A 13,749-nucleotide genomic window follows, 5' to 3' on the forward strand; every position below is an offset into this window, starting at 1 on the left:
TGCAGTTTAATCTCATTCTTTCTAATCTTTATGCTCCTGATTTTTTGTTCTTTATCTATTGCACTGGCTAGGACTTAGAGTACAATATGACATGGTGAGAGCAGACTTCATTGCCTTGCTCTCAGTTTTTTGGAAAACAACATAATTACAAAATATATCAGCTAAAATCTTTTTGTTGATGCTTTTTATATTGATTTCATATTAAGTTAATTTCTGTTGATAGTTTGTTGCCTTTTAAAAATTCATAAATAGTTGTTGAATTTTGTCAAATGACTTTCATGTAACAAATGAGAAAATGAATATACTTTAAAATATTTATTAATTTTATGAATTGTACTGATTGACTTTCAAATCAATGTTTGCATTTATGTTAATTAAATATATTGTTCTGTAATTTTTTCTTTGTTAACTTTCTTTTCTGGATTTGTCATTAGGGATATGTTTTCCTCATCCAATGAGGTGACAGGCGTCACTTTCACCACTGTTTTTTAAAATGTTTTTTTTTCCTGGCAAAACCATGCCTGAATTAACCTGTGAAAACTGTATATCTTGCTGCTGTTAATTTTGTTGGTTTTTAAAATCACAAACACACAGAACATGAAATTTTGGCTTCTGATTTCTTGGTTATACTCTTCATATTATACTATGATTTAGAATTCTTTGTCCACATGGAATAGCCCTTATAACACTTTTCACAGCTGAGTAGCTTTATCAGTATACTTGTTACCCATACTCAATTAAGATTTGAAGAACATATGTATTTTGATCATTTTCAGTCTGAGCTGATGTAATTCCTTAAAAATGTGTGGATTTCTTATGTAACAAATGAAAAATACATTCCATTAAATGAGACCACATCCACAAGTCTTTCTGACATGTGTCTGTCTATATTAGACCCTTGTGCTGCTGCTGCTGCTGCTAAGTCGCTTCAGTCGTGTCCGACTCTGTGCGACCCCAGAGACGGCAGCCCACCAGGCTCCCCCATCCCTGGGATTCTCCAGGTAAGAACACTGGAGTGGGTTGCCATTTCCTTCTCCAATGCATGAAAGTGAAAAGTGAAAGTGAAGTCGCTCAGTCGTGTCCGACCTCTTTGCGACCCCAGGGACTGCAGCCCACCAGGCTCCTCCGTCCATGGGACTTTCCAGGCAAGAGTACTGGAGTGGAAGGCTGCCATAAAATAACCTATTGTAGCCTTATTGTTTGTGAGTTTCATAAGGCAGTCCAATACAATACTTAAAAGGGCTTTTTGTATAGATGAAGGTGTCTAAGAAGCATCACTTTAAGGTTTCTCTGAGGTCTTAACAGAGGGGTTTAACATATGCTTGAAAATCTTTATCTGAGATCAAATTTTATTACTAATATCGTAAGTTTAGTTGTTAGCCATTTCTTACTTTTAAAAATGTTTTTCTGGAAGATTTCAGGGATAAAAATGTTTTATTTTCATGCCAAAAAGTCTAACTCTTTTATGAATATAAATATACATTTTACTTGAAAATTTAACTTTTCCTTCATTATTAATTACTGTCTCCTTGCATTTTATCATAGGTAACTTCAGTTGCCCAACCTGGAAATCACTAGTCTTCCTAGAAATCTTGTTGACGAGAACCATGAATTCTATTTTTCACATTACCACAGGCAGCAAGGGTGCCTCACAATTCACCAGTTCATAATAAATGCTCTCATTTCTCCAAATTCTAATAATGTGTTTTAAGCTGTCTTTGAATTGCTCACCAAGAGTCCTCTTGAGACAGTGTCAACATAAACTTATAGTCTTCAAAGGTTTCCTGTTCTGCCTTCCACAAACCATCCAATTCCAAAGCTAATGGCACATGTTTTAGACTCTTGTTATACAAATATAAATACACCATCTAGACAGCACTTGTGCAAGAAAGTACCCCCAAATTTAGGAACTTAAACAATCATTTCATTTGAATTTTGTGTGGCATGAGTTTGTGCAGGGCTTAGTTGCATGCTTGTATTTTTGTGTCTCAAAGTCAAATTTCAAATACAGCCAATCATCTTCAACAGAATGAGTATTCCAATAATGAGAGTTCCAAGAATTAGTATTCTGAAAATCCCAATCAGAAGGCCAACTTGGATGCTAAGAAAAAATAGTCTCCTCTTCTCATGGGGGAAAAGGCATGTGTGTGTATGGATAGAAGCAGTTAATTACAGTGAATCTGAAGATAAGCTAATTGTTCCCACTAAAATAGAAATAGCTTGCATCGAACCTGGACTGGTGATTCGTTTCTTATATGATATTATACATGTTTCAGGATACAGGAAGCTTGGGGCTGGTGCACTGGGATGACCTAGAGGGATGGTATGGGGAGGGAGGTGGGAGGGGCGTTCAGGATGGGGAACACGTGTACACCCGTGGCGGATTCATGTTGATGAATCCAATCCGATACAAATACAATACAAAACCAATACAGAAGCTTTTAAGGTTAATTAGGTCCCATTTATTTATTTTTGCTTTTATTTCCAATATTCTGGGAGGTGGGTCATAGAGGATCCTGCTGTGATGTATGACAGAGAGTGTTTTGCCTATGTTCTCCTCTAGGAGTTTTATAGTTTCTGGTCTTACGTTGAGATCTTTAATCCATTTTGAGTTTATTTTTGTGTATGGTGTTAGAAAGTGTTCTAGTTCCATTCTTTTACAAGTGGTTGACCAGATTTCCAGCAATCCCACTGCTGGGCATACACACTGAGGAAACCAGAAGGGAAAGAGACACGTGTACCCCAATGTTCATCGCAGCACTGTTTATAATAGCCAGGACATGGAAGCAACCTAGATGTCCATCAGCAGATGAATGGATAAGAAAGCTGTGGTACATATTCACAATGGAGTATTACTCAGCCATTAAAAAGAATACATTTGAATCAGTTCTAATGAGGTGGATGAAACTGGAGCCTATTATACAGAGTGAAGTAAGCCAGAAGGAAAAACACCAATACAGTATACTAACACATATATATAGAATTTAGAAAGATGGTAACAATAACCCTGTGTACGAGACAGCAAAAGAGACACTGATGTATAGAACAGTCTTATGGACTCTGTGGGAGAGGGTGGGAAGATTTGGAAGAATGGCATTGAAACATGTAAAATACCATGTATGAAACGAGATGCCAGTCCAGGTTCGATGCACAATACTGGATGCTTGGGGCTAGTGCACTGGGACGACCCAGAGGGACGGTATGGGGAGGGAGGAGGGAGGAGGGTTCAGGATGGGGAACACATGTATACCTGTGGCAGATTCATTTTGATATTTTGCAAAACTAATACAATTATGTAAAGTTTAAAAATAAAAATAAAATAAAGAAAAACAATACAATATTGTAAAGTAAAAAAAAAAAGAAAAGAATGTTAATTCCATAAAGAATATAGACAATAAAAAAAAGTTAGCTGTAAAATAGAAATAGCTTGATAATACATGTTATAATTTTCTTTTTTACTTAGTCTCTAATAAATGGTATTAAATACTATATTTCAAAAGTTGGAATAAATGTGGAAATGTTAAGAACTAAGTCTGGCTCAAAATCTGGAGAAACCTGCTTTGCTTTTCTGTAAACATAAATTTTTGTATAAAGGTCCTAAGCAACACCGGATATACTGGCGTGCTCTAAAATCCACCTCTACTTTGAACAAAAGATTGTAGGAAATTACATTTCCTATGCTCCTGAACCTTCTGTCTTCTGGTTAGATTTAGCTGATGGGATTCATGGATTCACTGGATAAAATTTGGAGAGCAGGCAGACTGAAATCCTCATGGTATTGATCCGTCTCCATCTCCAGCATCTGCAGTTATGTCTCTGCATCCTCCATACCTTCAGCTCTTGCTGAAGGGTACCTCTACCTGTCTTCTGGATCCTGGTATCCCTAACTGCAGTCATATGTCATGCAAGATGGCTTAGATTCTGGTTCTAGTAATACCATCTCCATTTATTGTCCTTTCAGCCCTACGAAGTGGTAATGGATTCCTGCATTGCTAATCTCTGCACTGCCTCACTGTTCTCTGATTAGCTTTCATATCTGCTCTTATGTGTTACCATACCTCATGTTTTGTACTTAATTCCTTCTGTATGAAAGACTAAAGTGATTTCTGTTTTCTTGCCTGGGTCCCTACTGGCATGTCTTATTTATAACATATATTTTGTATAACACGTTAGCCTCTGGAAGTAAAATAGCCATCTATGGTTTATTATTTGATGTCCAAGCATAGTCTAAATATAAATTAGTAGACAAAATATTTACCTTGTCAAATTTAACACATTAAAACATTGTCTGAATTGTAATTTCAAGTTGTTACCAGTACTTACCGGCAAGAGGAGTAGTACCTACGTCAGTGAAAGCAGGTCCGCCAGTTGGAGGCTCTGAGGGTGGAAAGTTACCACTGTCAATGCTCCCACCTTCCCATCCTGGAGCTGAATGTTCGCAATTTGGAGGTAAATATGAAGGGTTACAGTGACAGTTCTTTTTATTATTACACACCTGAAACAGGAGAAATACCACCTTATCAAGTAAGTAGCTACAATTATTTCTGTTCATTAAAATTTTGAAAAAATACATAGGTTAGATAAGGTTGATTTTCTTACCTGATTTATGAATGTGTGTGTGTGTGTGTGTGTGTGTTTAGCTATGTGTTTGCTTTCCAAAGATCACTCTCAATGATATATACTCTATGTCTCATAGTACTGATACTTACACCTTGATTGTTGCATTTTTCTGGATTACAGTCATAGTTCAAGAATGAAGAATCTACACATTGCTTATTCTGGCAAATCTAAAAAAGGAATGTCCCAAAGTAAGTTAATTGAACCACCATCTGTACTTGGCATCTAACTAAAAGGATTCCGTATTGTACAGACATAAGAGGTATTCATTTCATAATAAATATTAACATACTACCAATAAGTGGTTAATTCATACTGCTACTGAGTTTCTAGCACTAGATGAGACTGATTATCTGAAAGTTAAAAAAAAAAGCATCTTCTATGCTTATACTAGGATAGGAAGTACAGACATGAAATAAAAGCAAAGGCAATATGTCATAAATACTATAATAAAATAGTTTTATGAAATAATAAAAAACAAAGAATATATGAGGGCAGCAAAACATTTTTGTTGAGCCCTGATGTTGAACAGGACTCAATCAAGCATAGAAATGAAAGGCAAAGTACTTGTACAAAAAGAATAAATCTTCAAAATGACTACATCATATCTACTATGTAACTTTTAAAAAATATTAAGGGCATTTTTTAAAAAATATTTTTTAAAAGTTACATAGTAGATATGATGTAGTCATTTTGAAGATTTATTCTTTTTGTACAAGTACTTTGCCTTTCATTTCTGTGGCGGATTCATTTTGATATTTGGCAAAACTAATACAATCATGTAAAGTTTAAAAAAAAAACTCAAAAAAAAAATATTAAGGGCAGTGCAACTGTTACACAAAGAATATCCATTCAAACATTAACTAAATATTTGAGTCTTACAATGCACTTTACCCTGAGAACGCAGCAGGGAATAGCAATAACAAAAAAACCTTATATTGCTCATATTGCTGTAAAAGGTAAAGAAACACACACACACACAATCTACATGTGATGTGACAGAAGTTATTATGGAGGATATGTTTGTGTCTTGTAATCTTGATCAGAAAGTTGGTCTATAACTTGTAAACAATCAGTCATATTTAGAGATTTAATTGGAAGATGGAAGGCTGATAAAAAGGAAGTTTTGAAAAAGAGAATGCAAAAGTGAGGGAAAATATAGAGAGACAAACTAGAGCAACATTGCAGTAGTCTAGAAAAATGACAACCCAGAGTGAAACTGAGTGCTTAGTGGTGTTGATCAAAAACAGTGGTTGTATTTGAGATAGAGTTAATTCACCAAGTTTAGTGATAAATTGTATATAAAGAATGAAAAGAGAGATGGGCAATGACACCAGGGTTTCTGGTATGTCTAACCTTCTTGGTTATGGTACAACTGATGAGATAAGAAAGCTAACATAAAGCCCCAAATTATAGAAATATTATTTTTTGAGACTTCATTTTACTTATAATATCAAGTAATACCGTGTACTTGAGATAAAATGAAAATCATTTTTGCACAGAAAATGTGAGATAATGTGATTTCACCAAAGTAACCCAAACCTGAAGCCAGCGATTCCCACTGTGGTCATCAGTGGCAAAGGATGTAGGATTTAAGTGATCATATGCACCATACGCCAGTGACAGAATGAAAAGCAGATTTTTACCAAATCCTGAAAATTAATCTGGAGTGTGACATCAGCAAAATGGTGCACTGGGCACCCCAAGTGTTGTTTTCCCTTAGAGATGTTAGAGGAAGAAGATGAAGCAGGAGGAGGAGGAGGAAGGGGAGGAAGAGGAAGAGGGGGAGGGGAAGAAGAACTGGCTAAAGCAACCCATAGGAGCTCTGGAAGTAGTCAGAGGACTACAACAGCTAAGCAAATGACCAAACAAACAAATAGCCACACCAAAACATTAGAAAACTTTGTAGCATTTTGTTCACCCTGTCCCACTACCTCTGGTGCATGGCACAGTCTATGTTTGGAGAAGGCAGCAGCAGAGTTTCCAGAGGAGACTATTTTTCATATTCTCATCTGCTGGGAACTGCTTAAAGACTGGTTTCTGTTGCACTTGACTCAAATCTCAGCTGGGCACTGCTCAGGAAAACTAAGACTTGCAGACATGGGGGGCAGAGAATGAATGGAGACGTACTGTAGACAATATAAGGCTCCAAGGCTACCGTGGTGAGACTATTCGGAAAAATAAAGCATCTAAAATGTCCATGTATACGAGGAATGAGAAAAGCCACAAAGACAGGCATATTCACAGGAAAGATGCATATTCACAAAACCCTCAGAGAAAACAAATTTTCTCCTCAGGCTACTCTCAAGGCTCAGAGCACCCAAGAAATTACATAAGGACTGCCTGAGCACAGAGCCAGACTGTAAACTTGGGGAGAAGTGGTGGTGTTTTCTGCAGTCCAATTTTTAACAACAATGACAACAAAAAAAATCACATCCTATCAAAAGAGGAGAAAAAGGATGAAAGACTATAGAGTGGAGATAAGACAGTCTTACCCACAAGTGGTACTGGGAAAACTGGATAGGAACACAAAAAACAATAAGATTAAAACATTCCCTCATAGTATTTATAAAAATAAACTCAAAATGGCTTAAAGGTCGAAATGTAAGGCCTGTAACCATAAAACTATTAGAAGAGAACATAGGCAGGATACTCTGACATAAATTGTAGCAATATTTTCTTGGATAAATATCCTAAGACAAAAGGAAAAAAATAAAAAAATAAATGAGACCTAATTAAACTTAAAAGCTTTTGCACAGCAAAGGAAATTATCAACAAAGCAAAAGACACCTATGGAATGAGAGAAGATATTTGCTAATGATGTGACCAACAGGATGTTAATATCCAAAACACTGTTGTTGTTCTTTAGTAGCTAAGTCATGTCTGGTTCTTTTGTGATCCCGTGGACTGTAGCTTGCCATGCTCCTATGCCCATGGATTTTTCAGGCAAGAATACTGGAGTGGGTTGCCATTTCCTTCTCCAAGGGATTTTCGTAGCCCAGGAATCAAACCCACATCTCCTGCATTGGCAGACAGAGTCTTTACCACTGAACCACCAGGGAAGCCCATCCAAAATGTATAGCTTATTCAAAATAAATAGCTTATTCAACTCAATATCAAAACAAAAATAAAAACAAAAACAGAAGGCCAAATACACATATTTCCACATAAAATACAAAGTTGGCCCACAAGCCTATGAAAAGACGTTCAACATTTCTCATTGTAAGAGAGATACAAATCAAAACCACAATGAGGCATCACCTCACACCTGTTTGAATGAGTTTCATCAAAATCTCTACAAATAACAAATGTTGGGGAAGATGTGGAGAAAAAGAAACCCTTGTATACTTTTGCTGGCAATATAAATTGGTACAGCTACTATGGGAAACACTATGGAATTTCCTTAAAAAGGTGAAACTAGAACTACCATACAACCCAGCAATCCTATTCCTGGGTATACATCTGGAAAAAAGAAAGACATTAATTCAAAAATATATATATTCCTCAATGTTCACAGCAGCACTATTTATAACATCCAAGACTCAGAAGCAACTTAAGTGCCTATCAACAGACTACTGGATTATAAATGTGATTTTAAAAATATAAATCTATATAAATATATTTATAAATAATGGAATATTTATAAATATATGTAATATTTAGAAATATGAATGTGGAATATTACTCAGGCATAAAAAGAAGGAAATACTGTCGTTCTCAGTAATGTGGACGAGCTTAGTGAAATGAGTCAGATGGAGGAAGACAAATACTATATGATATCACTTATATGTGGAAACTTAAAAAGGATACAGATGAATGTATATGCAAAATTGAAACAGAACTCTCCAAAGGGGAGATCCAAGTGGGGAGGGATAAATTAGGAGTATAAATTGTATAGTACAGTACAAATTGTATAGTGTACAAATACTGACAAATGGTATAGTATATAAGGTGCTATTTATAATGTAGATAGGTGCAAAGATATACTGCATAGCACAGGGACTTATTATTTTGTAATAACCTGTAACAGAATATAGTCTGCAAAACACTGAATCACTATGATGTACACCAGGAACTAATGCAATATTGTAAAGCAATTATTTCAATTTAAAAGAATTAATGGAAGGTTCATTATAGAAAATGGAGAGTAATCGTATTTCAGATTTTCATCCCTTTGATTGATCTTTCCTTTACTCTGTGAATCCTTTATTATTTTCATCACTAAAATGAACATATGTTTCTTTAAAGTTTTTTTTACTTTAATCATTATTTTTAAGTAATTATATAAAAATATAATTCACTACATTAAAAATATATGAAATGATAAAATTGTCAATGAACAGTATGATTCTCAACTCAGTTAACATGTGAAAAAATAGTAAATGGCAGGTTATGTTTTTTCTTTTAAAATTTCTCTCATTTTCAAAACTTTTCATTTCATATTTTTTGAAATTAAATACACATTTAACTTGAGAAAAATACCACATATGCATTTAAAATTTGAAATTAGTATATTACCTGGTAATAAAAGACCACACACCTTACTTTCACCACAAACAGTTCCATCTTTTACCCACATCATTCCTTCGTCTTCATTACCATATTCATAATGCAGTCCAATGCAGATCTTTCCATTTATGTTGGAATACATAACAGAGGCATTTTCAACAGAAATGACCTCTCTTTTATCATATGTACATAGTAATTTTCCACATCTCACATTCCTATAATTTAGCAACAAATAAAAATCATTAGTTTTCAATACAGAGAAATATTAGAATATCAATTCTAAAGGAAAAAGATTTAAATAAAGCATGAAGAGAAAGAAAGATTGTGCTAAGCTGGGTCCGACTCTTGCGACCCTATGGACTGTAGCCTGCCCGGCTCCTCTGTCCATGGGATTCTCCAGACAAGAATACTGGAGTGGGTTGCCAGTTTATTTTTCCAGGGGATCTTCCCGACCCAGGAATCGAACCCAGGTCTCCAGCATTGCAGGTAGATTCTTTACCAACTGAACTACATGGAAAACCCAAATAAAAGCGTTACTGCTGCTGCTGCTGCTAAGTCGCTTCAGTCGTGTCCGACTCTGTGCGACCCCATAGACGGCAGCCCACCAGGCTCCCCCGTCCCTGGGATTCTCCAGGCAAGAATACTCAAGTGGATTGCCATTTCCTTCTCCAATGCATGAAAGTGAAAAGTGAAAGTGAAGTCTCTCAGTCGTGTCTGACTCCTAGCGACCCCATGGACTGCAGCCCACCAGGCTCCTCCATCCATGGGATTTTCCAGGCAAAAGTACTGGAGTGGGGTGCCATTGCCTTCTCCGAAATAAAGCGTTAAGTCTTGCTAAGAGATTATGCAATTAATTGTGAAACTGAAAATTGTGAGGGTCTTTCCTGTGTTATTAACAATAACATCTTAGTAATTATGAGCTACTTCTTTGTGCTGTGCTGTGCTTAGTTATTTGGTCGTGTTTGGCTCCGTTCAACCCCTTGGACTGTGACCCACCAGGCTCCCTTGTCCACGGGAATTCTCCAGGCAAGAATACTGGAGTGGATTACCCATGCTCTCCTCCAGGGAATCTTCCCAATCCAGGAATTGAGCTCAGGTCTCCCGCATTGCAGGTGGATTATTTACTGTCTGAGCCACCAGGGAAGCCCATCAATCCTGGAGTAGGCAGCCTATCCCTTTTCCCGGGGATCTCCCTGACCCAGGAATCCAACCCGGGTCTCCTGCATCGCAGGTGGATTCTTTATCAGCTGAGCTACCAGGGAAGCCCCACTTCCTATTTAGTCATCACTTTTAAACAATTCTTTATTATTATTATTACTTTTTGGCTATTGTTCTTAAACATGATTCTGAGCTTATTCTATCTAAAAATTAGTAAAATTTTAAAAATTACTAATATACTTACATTTCTTTTTCTATTTTTCAAACATAATACATATTCTCCACATCATGGGTCCCAAACTGACAAGACATTAAGGCATACACTTAAGAAGCAGTATATGGAATAAATATTAATGTTGAATCACTAAGATACATCATGATGATAGTGTCTAAACCACAGACAAAAATAACCAGAAAATCAAGTGTGTGTGTGTGTGTGTGTGTGTGTGTGCAGTTGTGTCTGACTCTATGCCTGTCAGGCTCCTCTGTCAATGGAATTTTTCCAGGTAAGGATACTGGAGTGGGTTGCCATTTCCTTCTCCAGGGAATTTTCCTGACCCAGCATCTCCTGCATCTTCTGCATTGGCACGCAGATTCTTTACGGCTGAGCCAGAGGGAAGGCAACCCAAAAATGAAAAAAAAAAGCATTAATAATCACATGAAAGAGTGGTAATTTCATAAATGAGTAGGGAAATGCAAATTAGAGAGTAAGATACCTCTTTAGAATGACACGTAAACAAGGCAACAAAAAGCTGTGACAGTACAAAACGCTGTGCATGCGGAGAAGTTATAACTCTGATACGCTCTTGTTGGAGATGTAAGATGGTACAGTAACTTTGGAAATTATGTGGGCAACTGCTTAAAATGTTTAAATTGCCATGTAAGTGAAAGTTACTCAGTCATGTCTGACTCTTTTGCAACCCCATGGACTGTAGACCGCCAGGCTCCTCTGCTTATGGAATTCTTTAGGCAAGAATACTCGCATGAGTTGCCATTCCCTTCTCCAGGGGACCTTTCCAACCCAGGGATGAACCTGGGTGTTCTGCATTGCAGCAGATTCTTTATCATCTGAGCCACCAGGTAAGCCCTGAACTTTCCACATGACTCAGCAACTCAACTTCTAAGTGTGCATCCATGGAAAATTTAAAAATGTGTTTACATAAAGACTTGCACCTTCATCACTTGTTTTTTTAAAATATAAATTTATTTATTTTAATTGGAGGTTAATTACTTTACAATATTGTATTGGTTTTGCCATACATCAACATGAATCCGCCATGGGTGTACACGTGTTCCCCATCCTGAACCCCCCTCCCACCTCCCTCCCTGTACCATCCCTCTAGGTCATCCCAGTGCACCAGCCCCAAGCATCCAGTATCCTGCATCGAACCTGGACTGGCGATTCATTTCATATATGATATTATACATGTTTCAATGCCATTCTCCCAAATCATCCCACCCTCACCCTCTCCCACAGAGTCCAAAAGACTGTTCTATACATCTGTGTCTCTTATGCTGTCTTGAATACAGGGTTATTGTTACCATCTTTCTAAATTCCATATATATGCGTTAGTATACTGTATTGGTATTTTTCTTTCTGGCTTACTTTACTCTGTATAATAGGCTCCAGTTTCATCCACCTCATTAGAACTGATTCAAATCATCACTTGTTATATCTCAAGAGAAAAAATACATAGCTTTACAAAGAAAACAAACAAAATACTTCATAAGAATGTTCAAAGCACCATTGTCCTCTTAATTTTTTTACTTGAAGTATACTTGATTTGTAATGTTTTGTTAATTACTACTTATAGCAAAGTGATTCAGTTATATATATATATATATATATATTTTTAATATTCTTTTCCATTATGGCTTACTATAGATATTGAAATATTGAATATAGTTCTTTGTGCTATACAGTAGGACCTTGTTGTTCATCTATTCTCTGTATAATAGAGACATCCATAGCAGCATTGTTTTTAATGACCCAAAACTATTAGAAACATTCTAAATGCCCATTAGCTGGCACTTAATTTTAGGATATAATATTATCCAGTAATAAGAAGCTACAAACTAGTGTAATAGGCTACAAAATGGATGAAACTAAAAAAATAAGTAAAATAAACCAAGTAAAAAGACCACATAGTATGCAATTGTCCTAATATAAGAACTCTAGAAAAGGTAAATCCAAGGAAAGAGAAAGTATTGCTAGGAACTGGTTGCTAGGAACTGGGATCACTTGAAAGTGACTTTGGATTCTACTGACTTTTATAAATTTATCACAAAGTACATAAGTTATTCCATTAAAGTAGATTGATTACATTTTAGTTAAGTATTTTAAGTATTATTATGTCTGTTACAAATTATTTATGAGCTTCTACATCAAGTTGTTGCTGCTGTTGTTTTTCAGTCTCTCAGTCCTGTGTGATTCTTTGCATCCCCATGGATTGCAGCACACCAGGCTTCCTTGTTCTTCACTATTTCCTGGAGTTTGCTTAAACTCATGACCACTGAAGTGGTGATGCCATCCGACCATCTCATCCTCTGTTGTCCCTTTCTCCTCTTGCCTTCAATCTTTCCCGGCATCAGTTTAGTTCAGTTCAGTCACTCCATCATACCCGACTCTTTGCAACCCCATGGACTGCAGCACGCCAGGCCTCCCTGTCCATCACCAACTCCTGGAGTTTACCCAAACTCATGTCCATTTAGTTGGTGATGCCATCGAACCATCTCATCCTCTGTTGTCCCCTTCTCCTCCTGCCTTCAATCTTTCCCAACATCAGGGTCTTTTCAAATGAGTCAGCTCTTCACATCAGGTGGCCAAAATATTGGAGTTTCAGCTTCAACATCAGTCCTTCCAATGAACACCCAGGACTGATCTCCTTTAGAATGGACTGGTTGGATCTCCTTGCAGTCCAAGGGACTCTCAAGAGTCTTCTCCAACACCACAGTTCAAAAGCATCAATTCTTCAGTGCTCAGCTTTCTTCACAGTCCAACTCTCACATCCATACATGACCACTGGAAAAACCATAGCCTTGACTAGACAGACCTCTGTTGGAAAAGTAATGTCTCTGCTTTGAATATGCTATCTAGGTTGGTCATAACTTCCCTTCCAAGGAGTAAGCGTCTTTTATTTTCATGGCTGCAATCACCATCTGCAGTGACTTTGGAGCCCCCCTAAATAAAGTCTGACACTGTTTCCACTGTTTCTCCATCTATTTCCCATGAAGTGATGGGACCAGATGCCATGATCTTGGTTTTCTGAATGTTGAGCTTTAAGCCAACTTTGTCACTCTCCTCTTTCATTTTCATCAAGAGGCCCTTTAGTTCTTCACTTTTTGCCATAAGGGTGGTGTCATCTGCATATGTGAGGTTATTGGTATTTCTCCCAGCAATCTTGAGTCTGGCTTGTGCTTTTTCCAGCCCAGCGTTTCTCATGATGTACTCTGCATAGAAGTTAA

The 13,749-nt window shown here is 36.9% G+C and overlaps 1 protein-coding gene across 4 annotated transcripts in view; it reads right to left on the minus strand.

The window, feature by feature from the left end:
• Window positions 1-13,749, minus strand: part of ADAM2 (ADAM metallopeptidase domain 2) — a 101,345-nt gene that overhangs the window by 4,242 nt on the left and 83,354 nt on the right. For all 4 annotated transcript variants that reach the window (XM_024986188.2, XM_024986190.2, XM_024986189.2 and 1 more), the window contains 3 exon segments: window positions 9,158-9,341; window positions 4,710-4,787; window positions 4,324-4,495 (listed from right to left, as the gene is read on the minus strand). In XM_024986188.2, coding sequence (XP_024841956.1) covers window positions 4,324-4,495; window positions 4,710-4,787; window positions 9,158-9,341 — 434 coding nt within the window.

This window comes from Bos taurus, chromosome 27, assembly GCF_002263795.3.
Source record: "Bos taurus isolate L1 Dominette 01449 registration number 42190680 breed Hereford chromosome 27, ARS-UCD2.0, whole genome shotgun sequence".
Classification (NCBI taxonomy): Eukaryota; Metazoa; Chordata; class Mammalia; order Artiodactyla; family Bovidae; genus Bos; species Bos taurus.